This window comes from Trachemys scripta, chromosome 4, assembly GCF_013100865.1.
Source record: "Trachemys scripta elegans isolate TJP31775 chromosome 4, CAS_Tse_1.0, whole genome shotgun sequence".
NCBI classification, from domain to species: Eukaryota; Metazoa; Chordata; order Testudines; family Emydidae; genus Trachemys; species Trachemys scripta.
In genome coordinates, this window is record NC_048301.1 from 8,797,505 (window position 1) to 8,815,914 (window position 18,410).

The following is an 18,410-nucleotide window of genomic DNA, read 5'->3' on the forward strand; positions in this document are numbered from 1 at the left end:
AAGTTAGCCTAGCTTGAGAGAGTGGCTACAGTGGGAAGGAACACTAGAGCCGCTGCATCCACACTGGTGCTGTACTCATTCATCTGTGGTGCTAAGACTTCTGGGGGCATATCCACGGTTCTTCGTGCTGCAGGAAGCAGAATCCCTCTGAATTGTTGGCCGGTAAGTTGTAGGAGAACTTGTCTGTGCTTGTCGCATGGGAAACTGCAGGAAGGCACTGCAGTACCAGTGGCATTTGAGTGGAGCTAGCCTGCATCCACATTGCAGAGAGGTTGTATTAGCACAGCTCACCAGCTGCTGACTCGGGCTTCAGGCTACACCCCATGACAGGCCAGCCAACTCAAGCACCACTGCACCTTGAGTTAAGGGTGTGTGTGGGGGGATGGGACTGGAGTTAGGGACAATACTTGAGTTAACTTTGAAGTGGAGACAAGTCCTTAGTGACCATAGCCAAGACACCCATTTCACATTTCGTCTGAAAGACACCACCACTGTCTAGCAGCAAAAAGTCCCCCCGCAGTACCACGCGGCAATATCTGTTCAGTACTGGCATGGAGGAGAAAAGAGCTACCTACCTAATCACCAGTACTAGTTTCTAGAGCACCTGGGCTTGCCCTGAAGGTGATCCATCCAAGTACTGACCCACCCAGACAACACCTGGCTTGTGAGCTAGGATGGGATCACAGCAAAAGGCGTGATTTCTTATGCAACTGGACAAGTTATTAGCAACAGGGACAACCTGTGAAATCCTATAGAACATTCCGGTAAATCTATTTCATCGGGTATGAAATTAAGATTACTCTACACAAGGCACAAGAACCAGAAGTGGAACTGAACATTAAATAAAAGGTTTGACTTTTATTTAAAATAAAATGCATTTGTACATAGTCTTTAACCCACAGACTATCGGAACACAATACTGGTTATTCCTTGGCATTGGGCGGGGCCTGAGCTCCCTTAATAGTGTTAATTCTGCACCGGTGCAACGTATGGGGACACCCAGACTCCAGGCATTAGAGTTATTAAGGACAATGTGGCACAACTATAATAAAGTCATACTTAACTTAGATAAAAATGTATTGTACGGCAATTTTTTTTTTCTAAATTGCTATCCATATCTTTTAAAAGCACTATATAGTTAATGCTGACACACTAGATCTATGCAAAATTCTAGCTGGCTTGTGAGACTAGTTAAAAAAACTGTACAATTTTATAAAATTTGTGTTTTTACATAAGTTACACAAAACCTATACTTCATAGACCTTTACTTCATATTGTAATGAAAAAATTTGCATATCATAGGCAGACAGTGAGTATGCTGGTGAGTACTAAGAGTGTTGTAATACAATACAGTGTAAAAGTAAAAAGAAAAGAGACAATATAAACGATTATCCAAAGGAAAAAGTTAACACATAAACCAAACTATAACAGACTAACAGAGGACTGTTCTTCAAGGCCCCACACAACTATCTTCAAAAGAATGTCAGGCAACTGTCCTGATTCATGTAGTGTGAAAACAGAGATCAACATTCTACTCAAAGGGCGGAGGACTTCAAAAACAGGAGGTCAAATTTACAGTATTAAAAAAAAACACTAAAGAAAAAACATGCATTAAACATGATAAATAGACTTCATATAGTTTAAGCCCTGGATAGCTTTATAATAGATGGCTTAGAGTTCTCTTTATCATTTAGCTCTCAGTCAAATCTGTTCGTGATCTGCCCATTGTGTCTAAAGACCAGAGGCAGAATTTGCTACATTATGTAGCCTCTAAACTGTCTCTTCATAGCAGATTAATGGAAGTGCTCGTTAGTGCACATACATTAACTGGCTGGTAATGCAAAATGTCCATGATTAAAAAAAAAAAAAGATACATTTCAAGCTTACTTTATTAAGCAGCATATTTCAAATAACAGCTTTTAAAGTTAAATATTAATATGGCCACGGGGTTTCTCTCAGTATACAGTACATCAAACTCACACCCAACCGCTGGTAAGTTTGTAGAACATCTCTTCGTCTAAACTTTCATTCTGGTCCTTTGCTCGCGTTGACAAGAAGATGTAGCCACCAATGAATTCATGAACCACTTTGCAATCCACCTCAGTGCAAATGAAGGACACCCGTACATCATCTGCAAACTCTACGGTAACCTACAGCGCAAAACACACTGGATTAGGATCAACAAGATGGTCGTGTTAAATTAGACCAACTTCAGGAGTTCCCCCTCTCCACATTTCTATGCTTCTCCATTAGCCCAGATGTATTTTGTATTGTCTAAGCAAACAGTTATGTAGCTTAAGATGAAGCAAATATTTTTCTTGTACAAACATTTTAAAACTCCTTTGCCCGGAGGGAATAAGTCTCCCTTGTAGCAAACAACTGTTTAAAGTTTCATGCTTGACATTCTGTGTCTATTTTCTGAAGAGAAAAAATGATTGGATGGAGAACTATTAGGGGGAAGGATTTGCCCCCCAAATTACTAGTTTCCCCCAAGAAGCCTATTGTGGTTTTATTAACAAAGTCTCTCATTTGAAGTCTTCAGAAAAATCTCCTTCCAGTGACGCACTGTTTATTAACTCTTGAGGCCAGTAGGGTTGCTAGCCCACACCAGTCAGACTCTGGGATAAGTGAAGCCAACAAGTTCCTTGCAGAGCATCTGGTCTGAACCACCGGAGATACAGTAACTTCTCACTTAACGTTGTAGTTATGTTCCTGAAAAATGCAACTTTAAGTGAAAAGCAACAGAGGGTCCTGTGGCACCTTTAAGACTAACAGAAGTATTGGGAGCATAAACTTTCGTGGGTAAGAACCTCACTTCTTGCATCTGAAGAAGTGAGATTCTTACCCACGAAAGCTTATGCTCCCAATACTTCTGTTAGTCTTAAAGGTGCCACAGGACCCTCTGTTGCTTTTTACAGATTCAGACTAACACGGCTACCCCTCTGGAACTTTAAGTGAAACGATGTTAAACGAATCCAATTTTCCCATAAGATTTAATGTAAATGTGGGGGGTTAGGTACCAAGGAAATTTTTGGGGGGGGCAGACAAAAGGCATTATACACTGTACAGTACTGTACTGTGGTGGGGAGATGCCCCTGGCTTACCCCTGGGGCTCAGGGCTGGGGGTGCAGGGTCTGGGAGGGAGTTAGGGCGCAGGAGGAAGCTCAGGGTGGGGGTGCGGGAGGAGGCTCAGGGCTGGGGCAGGCAGGAGGTGCAGAGCACTTACCTGGGGCAGCTCCTGTTTGGGGCAGGGGGTGTGCAGGTGGCTCTGCGCAGCGCGGCACCGCCCCCATGGCCGCGATTCTGGGAGCTGCCCTCCTCCCCAGGCAGGCAGGGCCACCCAGAATGTAGGGGCTGCAGGGCCCTGGGCTAAGGGGGCCCCGGGGCCCTAGCCTGCAGCTCTAAAGCCCCTTTTGGAATGCAGCCCTGCGAGCACAGGCCGGAGGACTCAGGAGGAGCAGGGGCAGGCGCACAGCCAACGGCCGGAGAGAAGCGGTGCTTTCCTCTTCAAAGTGCCGCTGGCTGCGCGACTGCCCCTGCTCCTCCTGCCCGTGCTCGCAGGGCCGCATTCCAAAAGGGGCTTTAGAGCTGCAGGCCAGGGCCCCCCTTAGCCCAGGGCCCTGAAGCCCCTAAAGCCCCTGTGTTCCGGGGGGGGGGAGGGGGCAGCTTCCCTTCTCGCTCCCTCCCAGGAAGTCCTAAACGCCGCCAAACAAAGCTGGGAGGGAGGGAGAAGAGGAAGGGAGGGGGAGGAGGCAGAGAAGAAGAACTTGTGCAATGCTCCCTTGTAAAGTCAGCCAAACGACGTTATAAGGGAGCATTGCACAACTTTAAACCACCATGTGCCCTAATGGAGCAGTGACGTCACTTCAAAACAAGGTTAAGTGGGAGGACATTAAGTGAGGAGTTACTGTACTGTGGCTTAAGGAACTGGTTAAAAAAATCCAAACCGCCCCAAAATTAAAAGCTACTGGGACATATTTTCAGCCCTCCGCCTCTAATTGTGCTTGGTATTCACAGGCATGTGCCCTTTAAAGAATCCACCACAACAGCGGGAAGTTTTAACCAGGCGTTGCACCTGCAAAGTGCTGGTGGGAGTTTGTGCATGTGCGAGTAAAAGCTGGTTAGAGGACCAGCTCAATGTTTATACAACAGCATCTGATACGGACGGCCCGGTAGTTCCACCGAACACTAAGTTGGGCTGCAAATAAAAAAGTGAAAACTAAAAACAAAAAAACAAAATCTAGGTAATTTAGCTGTACACAGTGAGCAGTCCCGTATTACCCTCTTAGCCCAGAAATTTGATTATGCTTCGGTATCTGGCTGCGTATTGGCACACAGACTAGAAACATCTGCTGAGTAATAAAGGGTCTAATTGGGGTTTAGTGAAAAAAGGTCACCGAATAGTTTTTAGACACTGTTTTTTAAAGATTCTCCTGTTGGAGTCAGAAGGAGCCTTTTTGCTGACTTTAACTGAAGTAGGATAGGTCCCCAAATGCTAAACATTGATTATACATTAGAGCCAAATGTCTTCCTAGAAATAGCTTCATAAAAAAATAAAATCAGGAAACTTTACTGGATCACCGAGACACATAGCCACCCAATCTAGACAATCACCAGGCCCACCTAGGAGGGGAGGTGTGATACAGTCCTTATTTCCAAGAAAGTAATAAAATCTTAAGTGGATTCCTTATAGTGTATAAGAAATTCTTGGGGATGCTGTAAATGAATTCGCTCACACAAGACTGAACTGTACTCAAAAACCCTACACAAACTGTAAATAGTTTAAAAAGAAATTTTGGACTCAAAGGAGAGAAAGAGAAATAGTTTATGAAACCAAGCAGTGTCCTCCCATGTAACAAAATCAGGAGGAACCCTCAGGCTAAATCTAAGTCATGTGTAGTCCTTATCAAAAAGACGTCTTACAATGGACATTTGGGCAAATAACAGTGGACCAGCTCCGTAAATGTGGCCTTGCTTACCATTTTTATTTCCCAGTTTACGTTCCACTGTTTCATGTTGCTGAATCGCCACGTTTTAATTGCATCTCCTGTGCTTGCATCCATTCTGATCAGTCTGTTGTAGGCAATTCCAATCAGCTCTTCTTTCTTGCCCCCTTGGAATCTACGACATTTAGATTTAGAAAAGGGAAACCTTATGTAGAAATGTTGTGCGTTCAAGGATTGAACTGACTCATAAAACAAGCTGAACCAATGTAATTTAAATTTTTCTTTCCAACGCTGACACAATTTATTACTTCAGAGCGACAGAGAATCAATAAATGCAGCAATAGATTAAAATCCCTCCCCAGACATTTAAATCGAATTCTAACTATTATATGCAAATAATATTGCGTGTGAAGTATGCATACTGAAGCATTTTACAAGAAGTTGTTTCTGTCTAAACTACACCGTTCCCAGCTAGGAATATCTCATGGTAGCTTCAAATATAAGAGAATAATCTACACATTTGTACATGAAATTTTACCTTATTACTTAAGCAGAACCACTGACCTTGCAATAAAGTGTGTGATGCCAAATTCCGGTAGAGACTGCCAAGCTTGAATAAATCGCATCTTGGCTTCAATTAGACTCATCTGAGCTACATTCTGATGGGCCTCCAATATCCTGGCTGTGATCTGAATGGGATTAGACACACAGTCTTCAGGCAACTGTTGTACGTTTGAAATATTGTGAAAACCACGCCTCCACCCAAAACCATAACCAAACCAAAAAACCTACACACCTAAAACCATGCATAAAATGTCAGCCTCCCTGTTGGGAATTTTAGTAAGTCAATTACACTGTCAAACAGATGTTCTGCAGTTTCTAAACTGCGTCATACGTCATCGGACATGAAATGGAGTATGTCACAGAAAATAGCTGCTTTTACCTAAGCACCACTAAATATTTGTGTGTATTATTTTTATATACCAGGTATGATTATAGATGCAAATGTCTTGGGAACATATTCAGTTTTAAGATGCACAATGAGAATCAACTCCTGAAATGTACATTTCTAGTATAAAGGATTCTTATTAGCAGATTGACAGGATAAAATCACTGGGGATCATTAAAACTAAAAGAATTATGTTCCTCTAGGTGTTTTGTTTTAGGGCTACTCTCCATGTGAAAGGATTTTAAACTATTTTTTCAATTAAATTTATCTGAATTTTAATTGATTTATTTTTACTAGCACTTACCAAGTCTCTTATATAGCCTGGCTGTAGATGACAATGCGAATAAAGGAAAAGGAAGCAGAAAGAAAAAAAAAAAGCAATCAGAAATATGGCAACAAAGCAAAGAAAAAAGTGCAAATTATCTGCAAACTGAAGTTCAAGCAAAAAACATGCAAATTTTCTTAGGAAGGAAAACAGCAAAAAGTGAATGCAAGCATGAAAAAGGGAACAAGGAAACAGAACCATCACTCATTCTACAGCCATCAAAAATCAGTAATGTCTCATTCATCTAGAATGATTTATGTATGTTTTATAGGCATTTCAGAATTCCATCGGTGGCCAAAGTCAAAAATAGAGTGAAAATTCCCATCCTCAGCGTTCTTTCAAGGTCTTTGGTTGAATGAGACTCAAGTTCACTCCTCTTCAGAGTGTGCAAAGCCATTTACCATTTAAAAACCCACTAGCTTCTGTCACTTTAGATATGAAGAAAATATCCCCATAGTACCCATCTCAGAGAATACATTTTTAAAAAGTGCTCAACACAGTTCACTGACTACAAAGATTCTAAAATTACACAAGGAAAGCAAAAATTAAAATTGCCATCTGCTTTATGCATCCTCTTTCCTGAAGATACAACTACACTAAGGACTGCAACCATCAACGCAGTCTTCTGTTTATATTGGACTGAATGTTTCCCAGATGTAAAACCACAGAAATTCATTGCTCTGAGCAGAGTAAATGCCACAAAATCAAATCAGAATTCACATATTAATATTTAAACACTATGAACCTATTGTGTTTCTGGCTTAGCACTTCCTGAATCCATTTGCAAACCTGTAATATTGCAAATGTCAGTTTACAGTAAAACCATGAACCAGTTAGAGGGCTGGTTGTAAAGCAAGTGTCCATATCACCACAGCCCTAAGCAGACCAACTCATCCAGCTGATACAATATTTAACACGATCAATGACATTCACATTTATATTGACCTATTGAGATCATTAGTCCAATAATGAGACTGTATGGGTTAGTGAAAACTTGACATTTATCTTCAACGGATCAATGGCTATTGTAAATGTACATTTCAGATAAATTTGCACTTGGTGAGTGGTTTTCCCCTCAAAATTACCCTCAACTGAATATATTGCAGTAGCTTGGTGTTCCTTTTTAGCTGGCAGTCTACATTCCACGAATTCCCTGAGGGCAGCATTTTGTCCATTACTCCCCCATCACATGATGCTGTGGGATAAACCGTCTCAATGCAACTTACACAACCTCCAGGACACCAAGAAGAAGGAAACTAATAAAATGCAAAGGGAGCAAAACTGCGGAACATTCTTGCTGCCTTTCTAAATAAAGGGATCTATTTATACTTAACTAATCTTCTAAAGGGATTTGTGGCTTCAGAATTGTTGGCCTGGCTTTTTACAAGTCTTTAACTGCTATCTCCCATCTCCGGTGTTGCACCTATTGCTTCTTAACCAAGATATAAACACACTGGGCAAATAATACAAGTTAATATTTTCCCCGGTGTCTATTTTACGAAGCTCAAGTCTGCAGTGCCTTATATGTTATAATTTGTTATATATGCAATCCTTCCCTGTCCCCATGGATAGAAAGGCTTATTCAGAGAATAATAAGGGTTATAGAAAATGAAATTCCACTGCCAGGAAATCATACTGTGCCAATAAATAGCTACATTTTCCCGCTTCTCTGCCTGGCAACCCTCCTTCGGATTTCCAGAGATCGGATTCAGACACAGTAATTTAACTACAGATTAACAATCAGTGTACTTGAGTTTACTGCTTTAGTTATTTTTGCAACTTTAGCCAAATACTGTGTGACTTTGTGCAACCCATGAATGTGTTTGTTTTGTGGTAGAAATAATCGGATTCTACCATGCACTGACTAGATATAGATTACGACTCAAAAACTAAGTCACAGTTCTTTAAAAATATATATTTTCAATGGCTGGTATTTCATCTAATTTACAAATGTTGGAACAGTGCGAATAAAAAATACAGACTACATTAAAGCAAAGCCTGCATGGAACACTTTGTAAACAATGGGAACCTAAATTAATCCCAAGAATTTCTTCGTGAGCTTTGTGCAAGTAAACTGAACTAAGATCAATTCCTGCTATTGATTTACTCTGCCACAAACATACCGTTACACTAATATTAAGAGGTATGCAGAATTGACCAATGGACTGATGTGCAGATGTTCTATAATCTGGTACACAAAAAAGACGTTTCAAAAATGTGCATAAAATAACTGACTCCCATTGTTCAGACTCTGGGAGACTGTCAACGTCTGCTATCTCATTGCAAATTTGACATACATACTCTGAATAAAAACAAACAGTTAAGATCACTGGGACCTCATGCTCCAATCACTTGATATTGGATCAAAACCACAACTTAGATTTACACACAATTTAAAGTAGTAGGATTGTCAAATTCTGTTAAAATGCATCAACATCTGATGTACCTAGGATGAAATCTTAACCCCACTGAAGTCATCTACTGACATGATGAAACTCCCATTGACTTCAGTGGGGCCAGGATTTCACTCTTTGGGTTAAACGCAAGATTTCTGGAAAATGACTAAAACCCCGGTACCTGTTTGTTCTTGTACTTTTTCAGGTAGCGAGGTGAAACCAGACATTCTGGATTAATGTCAGTTGTGACTTGTTCTGGGATTAACTGTGGATCTGGGTTCAAATGCTGCATCTTCAGAAATGACAGAATATTCTGAACTTCTAAGTTGTACGAGCTGTCCGCCATGGTCTTGCCCTTGGAAGCTAGCCTGCAGGCTGCCATCCAGTGTGCGTACTGCTTCTCCTGCAATTAAAGGGAAAGGGGCACTCAAAAGGAAGGCAAATCTTTCTTTTTTCTGTTCAAAGCTCTGTCGAATTTTTCAGTACAAGAATCGAACTGAAACATACTAAGAGACTTACAATGAGCCAAAACCCCGACCAAAGTGTAGGATATAACAATGGTACATAAGGAAAAGGAGTAAGGGCCAGTCTTGTACATTACATCTATATACGCACAATGCTGTGTGTCTCTCAAAAGAATATGAGCCGCCTATCAAAACGCAAGCTGTGGTAGAGGAGTATGTTCGGGGCAACGAGAAAACACAATGCCAATCACAGACTTACATTATCACAGCGAAGCCAGATTTCATTCATACCATCTGCAACTGGAATCAGAAGTTTGATATTAAACTTCTGACCAGAGATGTTTACATCAGGAGTAACCTCGCACCCTGTAACAAAAGAGCTAGTGATTAGTGTGTATGGAGACACGTGCTCTAAAAAAATAACCACTCCAGTCTAATAGTATTAAAGCAGTGTCCCAGGGATATGATGTGTTATAACCTGGCTGAAGAATGTACACCATGCTTTGTTTTTAAAGCCGGTAAAAAAATTAAGGGAAATCAGAGGAAAAAAAGTACAAAAACATAGTGTTAGGAGTAAGCTGATGTCTTGCAACTAAAGCCAGAGCAGTCTGCCTGGTTGCAAAGGGTGTGGTACTGCAGATAACGTAAGAGCACACTGCGGGATTTAGCAACGGTTTAAATTACAATCTAGGCTATAACATTTCAGCTTCTGTGGTGAATCGTTTCCAAGACGATGGAAGGAAAAATGAAAAGCAAGATCTATTTTGAGGGAGAACAACAAAAACACGATACAAGTTCAATTAAATTTGGCATTACACAATTTGCTTGACCCTTCATTTCCTCTCAAATGGACTAAAATTTTGAATGGAATTACCTAGTCTAATAATTCTCTTATAACAGCAAAACCAGGGGTCAGGTTGGGTGTCACTAATCCAAAACTATCACTCTGTGAAAATTATGTGGGTTGGGTGTGCTGCTTATATCTTCAGCAGTGAGGCGCTAGTTTTCTTCAAATTTGGTTGCTGAAAAGTCTTAAAACGTTTATATTAGATGTTAGGCATTTTGAGAACTCCAGTTTCTTGAAAACATCCAAGTTAACGTGGGCTTCATTTCAACTCAGTCTCCAAGATTCTTTTAAAATGCAGTCAGAAGCAGCAACGTCAAAAGCTCCCAAAAAGGTATTCCAGGCTACACATCTCCGTAACTATAGTCTGAGGTCATTTGGCAGCCTGTCTGTTGTTGCCTTCACGGTAAACAATTAAAGCTGTCAGTAGCTTCTGCTGTTCCATAGCCCTCTGAGCTGGTATAGTTGACTGCTGAATATAAGAAAGGCCAGCAGCCTTAGGAATTTTAAACGTAATGTGCACGTCTTGCAGACTGTGTTTGAGTAAGGGCTTGTCTACACTGGCACTTCACAGTGCTGCAACTTTCTCGCTCAGGGGTGTGAAAAAACACCCCCTGGAGCGCTGCAAGTTTCAGCGCTGTAATGTGCCAGTGTAGACAGTGCACCAGCGCTGGTAGTAGCTACGCCCCTCGTGGAGGTGGTTTTTTTAGAGCGCTGGGAGAGCCCAAGTCAGCGCTGTGCTGTGACTACACAAGCCATGTTAAAGAGCCACAGTGCTTTAACGTTGCCAGTGAAGACGTGCCCTAAGACTTGTGTGCTTACATAACAGGGGAGAGGAAGAAAGGTTGCATTTGAAGAGGAAAATATTGCTATTTACAACTCATTTGCTGAAGTCTAAACTTGTTTATTTCAATAAATCCATCAAAAAAAAAAATAGGATTACAAAATATATAGCTCCTATATGCTCTAACTTATTTTTGCTTCAGTCTAAAAGCCAGACACACGAACCATCAATTAAAATAAATGCAGATCTCAGTGAACTTTGAATATTTTTACTGTGTGAAAACAGGTTAAGTTAGGGTGACCAGATGACAAGAACAAAATATCGGGACACATGGGGGGGCAGCAACAGGCTCACCTCCCACACCTCACACTGGAGCCATGAGGGAAGGGGGATACAAAGCTTGAGGAAGCTGCGGGTTGGGGTTGCACGGCCCCGGATCGGGACACAGCCCTGGCGCGGGTTGGGTGTGCAGGGCCCCGGCTTCCGCCGCAGCCCCGCCACAGGTCGGGGGCACAGGGCCCTGCCTCCAGCTACATCCCCGCTGCGGGTCGGAGGCTCACGGCCCCCACTCCAGCCCTGCTGCAAGCCGCGGGTTGGGGCCGCATGGCCCCAGCTTCTGCCACAAGCACATGGCCCTGGCTCCCGCTTGCAGCCCAACTGCAGGCACAGTGCCCCAGGTGCAGCCCCGCCGCTTACCTGGGGGATGGTTCCCACCCACTGGGAAGCACCTGCAGGTTCCTCTGGCTCCTAAGGTCAGCGGCGGACAGCGGGGTCTCCACTCCATGTGCTGCGCCTGCCACAAGCACTGGCTCCAGCTGCCGCCATTGGCTGGAAGCTATGGGGGTGGGACTTACATGAGTAGCACGCAGTGCCCCAGGGTCAGGGTCAGCCCAGGGGGGTCTGCGCCCTGTCCGCGCCCGCAGCTCCCATTGGCCGCGATGGAGACAGCGCTTGTGGTAGGTGCAGCATGCAGAAATCCCCACGGCCACCCGTGTGCCTAGGGGCCGCAGGGTCCTGTTGCCTGCTGTTTCCTAGGAGCCACCCCAAATAGCACTGCTCGGACCCCAGGTGAGTGCTCACCAATGTACTCCTCTAGCCCCGAGCCAAAACATCGGGACAAATGTACATCGGTTGGGACGCGGGAAAAACAACTAAATATCGGGACGTCTGGTCACCCGAGGCTAAGTTTTCCACAAGCCTTCTGATCCATACAGCATTATTTATGCTATTACCACAATCGCTTATTTAGAAGTGTATTTTTACATCATACTTAGAAACCTCAGTCACTTTTCCTTTAATACTCAACACTAGAATGACATCTGAAATGTAATGCAAAAGAAATGAATGTAGAACTAAATGGTGACAATGACAGACTTGTTTGGATAACGTTACTAGAACGGCATGCGTCTCTCTTACCTCTTAAGTTCATTTGGTGAGCTGGAGTCCCACTGGATTCATCTTTGCTTTTATAGCAGGAAATGGATGTATCTTTGAAGGTGCACCAGTATTGCTTGTAACCTTTTAGCGTCAGTTTCTTAGGCCTGCCAGACAGGTTGATGATATTACTACATTAGATCTGCAATTCACTTGGGTAACAGTGATTAGTTTAAGGGACACCACAGGTAGCTGGGCTCTTAAGCTGATCTTCTGTACTTTGAACATGTCTCATATTGAAGTTCTTATCAGGGGCGGCTCCTGGCACCAGCGCACCAAGCGCATGCTGGGGGCGGCCTGCCAGTCGCCATGAGGGCAGCAGTCAGGCTGCCTTCGGCGGTATGCCTGCAGGAGGTCCGCCAGTCCCGTGGCTTCGGCGGCGGGTACGCCGAAGACGGGGGACCGGCGGACCTCCCGCAGGCATGCCACCGAAGGCCGCCTGACTGCCGTGCTTGGGGTGGCAAAATACATAGAGCCGCCCCTGGTTCTTATATTCAGAATACACAGACTGTCCCTTTGCTTACCTCCCCAACCAAATCTTGCTTCCGCAGGATTTAAAACCCTCACCTTACAATGATGTACAGTAAACAAACGGATGCATGAGTGATCCCACTGGATCAGTAACTGAGTTGCACAATTATATGTACGCTTGTTTTTCATTACCCTCTTACAGAGAAGATTTGTTCAAGAAAAATAAAATAAGGTTAATAGCTTGGACTTTTGAATCCAAGTACTTCCATAGGGGACAAGTGTCAGGGTAGCTCCCACTAACAATGCCTATAAAAAGAAGCTTCCATGAATCATGGAAAAAAGGTTTTTCTTCTGTAATATTAAAAGAAAGTTATTTATTACTTTGAAAGTTAATGCTTTGCTATTTAATTAAAAATCATGATGCTTGTTAAACAAAATAGCAGCAGCCAACCATATGTAATCTCTTTTCGGCACCTGATCTCACATGGTTTATTACAGCGGTCTCTCTTGCTTGCCCCTTACAAAGGGGTTGGTCTAGTGAAAGGTTTCGGTTCCCTCTCTGTGGGAGTCATGGATGCTAGCTCCACAACTGGCCACTTCACTCAGCAAATGGCAGCTGGTCCACAGAAGCCCTTCATGATAGTGTTCCACCAAGCCACAAGGAGATGTGGAAGCAGCCATCCACATGAGTGAAACCCACAGAATTCTAATCCCCACCGCACCGGATTTTACCTTTCACTCCAGTGAATCAAGTACTTTAGTTGCTAATGGGTGAACTTCAAGAAAGGTTTAGGAGGCTCATTCCAGCATAAAACTTCCGATATTTAAAGCACTGATGCACCTATTTTGGCCTCCCACAGCGTACCTGCTTCCCATTTCACCACCCAGCATAGCGCTCATCGACTTTCTGCCTCCTTACGACGACTAGTACCCCCGCCCCCATACTGGGGGGGGCACCAGCTGAAGGGGAGAACACATGACCGCCTCACATCTCCTCTCCCCCACCACTCCCAGCCTGGGGGCCCCTGTGCTCTCCCCACATTGTGTGTGTGTGTGTGTGTGTGTGTGTGTGTCTTGTCTTCCTGCTGCACCGGCTCTCCCCCGCCCCCACCAGCATGTTCAGCTGCTCTTCCTGGCAGCCAGAGATGGGCAGAGAATGGGACAGAGCCACTCCTGGATGCTACCTGGTGCAGCGCAGCAGCTGCCCGGGTGAACGCCTGGATGTGGCAGCAACGGGCTGCCTATCACCCAGCCTTGGCTTCCAGGATAGTGGCTGAGCAATTCGGAGCCCCCCCCCCCCCGCCCGCTCCCAGCATGCTCAGAGTCAGCGTCTGTTCCTAGAAGCGGAGCCTGGGCAGGGAGCGGGCTGCTGCCCCTCCCCAGTCAGGCTCTCTGGCAGCCAGTATGCTCTAGGCGCAGCAGCAGCTGGCTGTGAGAGCGCCTGCAGCTTGGCTGGGGAGGAGCAGCAGCTTTTGGGGACAGGAGCGGACTCTGAACGTGCCGAGGGGGGCCCCCCTCCGGCTCACTCAGCCACTGTCCTCAGAAGCGGAGCCTGGGCAGGGGGCAGCCTGCTACTGCTGTAGCCAGGCACTCTCAGTCATCCGGGATGCTGCACTGCACCGGTGAGCATGGCTGGAAGAGGCTCTGGCCCCGCCCCTTCACCTCCCAGCCCGGAGCTGGCTGCTGGGGGGGACCACTTGACTGCTGGGGGGGGGGCACTTGACCCTTTGTGACCCTCCCACAAGTCACCAGCTACTTCTCTGCTTCTCCTGCAGCCTCCATTTTAAGGGTAGAGATCACTATGGCACTCAATAAGCCATGGACTGCACTGTTCAATTCCCAACATGTGAAATGTAAAGAGGAAATGCCCAGGAAACAGCAGGAAAACAACTGACTCCTCCTGTCAAGTCTAACGCCTGTAGGGAGTGAGAAGTTCTTGGTACTGGAGGAAGCCTGGAAATGCGGGGGAAGGGTTAGGAGGAAGTCAGGAGGCCCAGCTGTCTCGATGATTTGTTCCCAAACATTTAAATGACGTTTTGGTTTCGGGATGAGCAGATGTCTGGTCTCATTCAGATTTTGCCTTCACCAGTATTCTCCATCCTCAAGTTCTAAGACACCACAATAGCCCTGTGTGTGGTTGTGGGAAAGGCGGCTCAGTTTCAAAAAGTTTGCCACCGCCCCCTCAGTTTTCATTTTAAGATGTTCAGCCTCTAGCCAGAGAAGAGGAGCGAGCAGGTTTTTCATCGTTTGTCTGCGTGCCTTGATCCACGTTTCCCTTTGCAACCCTCATTTTATTCCTTTAACCTGCAAGTGGCAAGGCAGGGCACGGGGGCTACTAAGCTTAGTCATCAGGCTGGTAGGTGTGAGATAAGTCTCTCAAGCCCCAGGGACAACAGTGCTTCTTTCATGAATTAGTATTGCAACTTCTACACTGTAAAACATGCCCGAAGAATGCAAAGGACATGTCCCATCCAAGATAGGGCCAATTTATACACAGAGTCATTTCAATAGGTTTCTTATAACATACTGCCTGGCCCCATTTTTTTAAAAAAAGTTCTCACATACACTCCAGTCTCAATTTTTTTTAAATTAATGGAGATATCCCATCTCCTAGAACTGGAAGGGACCTTGAAAGGTCATTGAGTCCAGCCCCCTGCCTTCACTAGCAGGACCAAGTACTGATTTTGCCCCAGATCCCCAAGTGGCCCCCTCAAGGATTGAACTCACAACCCTGGGTTTAACAGGCCAATGCTCAAACCACTGAGCTATCCCTCCCACCCTTTATAGGTGAGGTGAGTCCTTTACATTTAAGATACAGAGGCTCCCTGGGTTACGCAAACCCAACTTACAGAGATTCGCACTTACGGAAAAAGTTCTGTACGCCTTTTTTTTTTTTTTGGCGCGTAATTGTCGGAGATACGTTCCCGACTGACGCAAAATTCGACTTACACAAGGTGTTCCGGAATGGACCGCTTGCGTAAGTCGGGGAGCTTCTGTATTCTATTTCGGAAACCAGATGCCTATAGGAACACACCTCGGTTTCAATCTAGGTCATCTACTGCCTGTTGAGTAGCGGCAGCTTGAGCTGCAGCCATTCTCAGCACCTCAGACACACTTGGCTTTCTCTTTGGTGGAAGGCTAAAGAAACAAAGCCCCGGTTCGTTCAAACTGCAGCAACAAATTTGAAATGCAACTACTTAAAATGAAGCAGATGCTGTAACTCAAGTGAATACGAAGATGATGATTATATCAAGGTCTGGAGAATTTAGGATCCTAGGCCACCCAGTGCTTGGTCTTATTGATTTTTCTAGATTTGTTTAACCTTTCTGTATATTTAAAAAAATCAATTTAAATATTCACCTCCACTTTCCCTAGGCACATGGATCCAAGAGAGTCTAGTGAGTCTAACACCTTCCAAAAGATAAACGAGGTTTGTCCCACAACTAGAGCTCTAGTTCGCCAATCAACTAGCTTCCCAAGTTGTGCCTTTTTTATTAACAATTAAGTATGTCAAACTGTATCAAAAACAAAGACTCTCTCTTTTAAAAAGAATTCACATAGCTGGATAGACACACTAGCCCTGAAACTGTGCTCTAGTAATCAAAATACACCAGAGACCCAGACTGAGTCAGGTACTATAGTAAACTTGATAAATATGCATTACAAAATGGACAAAAACTTTTTCAGTAAACAGATGACAGGCTATGGTTCAAGAAAACAAACCATTACAAAATAAAGGTTAATTACAACCCTGTTCTCATGCAGTTGCTTTTCTTCTGTTCCTAACCCATGAAGTTTCATTAGATCTATGCAAAGATTCCAGAACTTTCATCATCTCCCTAACACAGTGCATACTAAATTGCAAGAGACGGCCCTGACTGCCAAAATATTAGTCAAGATTCAAACATGACTAGTCCCAGTTTCCACATACCATGATCCAATTTATAACTAAAAAAGCTCTACATAAGCTGGAAGAGGCTCCTTTTGGCAGCCAGAACAGAACAGGCAGATTAGAAGGACGCTTGTTTATTATTCATCTAGTCTCTCAAACCAAGAAAAGCACTTGAGTAAGGTTTCTAGTTACATGACAGTTCTAATTTTAGGATAGCTTGATTAACTTACTGGCATAACAGAATATAAACATTTCAGCACCAGCTACTGGTGAAGAGTAGCCAAAGCATGTCCCCTCCCCCAACTCCAGTGGGGTATGGGGGGAAGGATGGGGAGGGGCATGGAGCAATGAAAGACAGCAGTTATACATCTGAAGAACTGAATCACTGTACTAAAAAATGTAGTAAAACTAACATTAAGTGGCCAGTGTATAGGATAGGTGCAAAATAAAGTGGAAATAAACAGGAAGTTTTAATATCTGGAGCACTGTGGTATTTTAGCTAGACTGCAGCTATGAAGTCAATGTGTTAGAAGACATTTCACACAAACCAGAGCAGTGGCGTGCAGCTAAGAATCCAGACAGCAGGGTAGAAAGGGAATTATGCAGTACTGTCATTATTTATTCATTGACATCTGTTTCACAAGCGCCTCTTCCCATCAGTACTTACTTGAACACTTTAATGTAGTCGGCAAGCTCAGGAATCGAAGTGATGTCACCCTGAAAATAAAAGATCATTCATTTGATTTGTCTGCCAGATACAAGACTCAGTTCTAGGATGGGAGGATCCGAAAACAGGGCACTGGGGACAGTGATTCAGTTTATAGGACAATGCCATGCAATTACTCAACGGCAATTTCCTCAGTGATGAGGGGGAAAAAAGCTTGATAAAACTTCATTGTCAAATGTCAAGGTCTCACAGATCAGTCTACTTTATTAGAATACAGTTTATTTCACAGACTGAGAAAGAGAAGAAAATTCACTCCAAAGAAGTGCTACTTTGAAACTCTTTTCTCAACACACAAGTAGGAGGAGACAATTGACTCATTAATATAGGTTTTTAAAAGGTCAGTACTGCACTTGAAATTCTGGAGTTGATTCTGCACACACACAATTGAAGTAGTTTAGGACTGGACTGGTGTTTGAGAATAAGCATAGGTTCTTTATGACTTCACTGCTTTTTCCTTGAATCCAAGCCAAAAAAAAAAAAAAAAAAAGGATGCTGCTTTAAAATATCACAGAGGGTTCTTGAATTGCTTTCAAATTGCCATTTTAAACAATCTTTCAGTATTTTCACATTTGACTATATCCCTAGAACATATCTATGGATTTCAGTTTAACAAAAACAAACAAAATATTCATCCCGAGGCAGATACGAAATGGACAGTCTCAACCAATGTGTCATTTCTAAATTTCTTAATTCTTATCTGGCAGGGTAGGCTTCTCAATATTATGGTTTAAATCACTTTCAGTGGCACTGAAATCTGAAGATTCCTCCTATTAAAAAGCCACTATTTATATAGCATCTGACAATTTTCTTCTTCCCACTGTACATCCATCAGAAGCAGCACAAGTTAATACTTCTAAAGCTCTGTTATCAATAACGATACTTTAGCAAGCAAAAAAAAAAAATCCATGTTAACTTCAAAGATCACTACAAATAGTTTAAAAATATACTTAAGATGGCTGCTAAAAGAGAAAAATAAAACAAAATTTGAAGGTTTCGGTCTTTTATGTCTTGAAAAGGTTAGAACATAAACACGTGAATTCAAACCCGGCATAAGTGTGTGATGCTCCACTGACTGGAGTTGTTCCTCTGAAGGAAGATGCCGATCTTGAAAAGTTTAGGTATTTGGCCTTAATTCTTCTTTCACAGTGCTGTTCTATGGAAGAGCCATATTACTACAA

General features: G+C 43.5%; 1 protein-coding gene across 5 annotated transcripts in view; it reads right to left on the bottom strand.

Moving 5' to 3' along the window:
* Nucleotides 1–837: 837 nt before the first annotated feature.
* FERMT2 (fermitin family member 2) overlaps nt 838–18,410 on the bottom strand; it is a 95,012-nt gene continuing 77,439 nt past the window's right edge. For 3 of the 5 annotated variants that reach the window (XM_034767861.1, XM_034767858.1, XM_034767856.1), the window contains 8 exons: nt 17,173–17,222; nt 12,125–12,249; nt 9,340–9,446; nt 8,798–9,019; nt 6,200–6,220; nt 5,511–5,635; nt 4,980–5,121; nt 838–2,150 (listed from right to left, as the gene is read on the bottom strand). In XM_034767861.1, the coding sequence (XP_034623752.1) occupies nt 1,977–2,150; nt 4,980–5,121; nt 5,511–5,635; nt 6,200–6,220; nt 8,798–9,019; nt 9,340–9,446; nt 12,125–12,249; nt 17,173–17,222 (966 nt within the window). In that variant the 3' untranslated portion in view covers nt 838–1,976. The remainder of the gene's footprint in view (nt 2,151–4,979; nt 5,122–5,510; nt 5,636–6,199; nt 6,221–8,797; nt 9,020–9,339; nt 9,447–12,124; nt 12,250–17,172; nt 17,223–18,410) is intronic. The other 2 variants (XM_034767860.1, XM_034767857.1) reach the window with 1 other exon arrangement.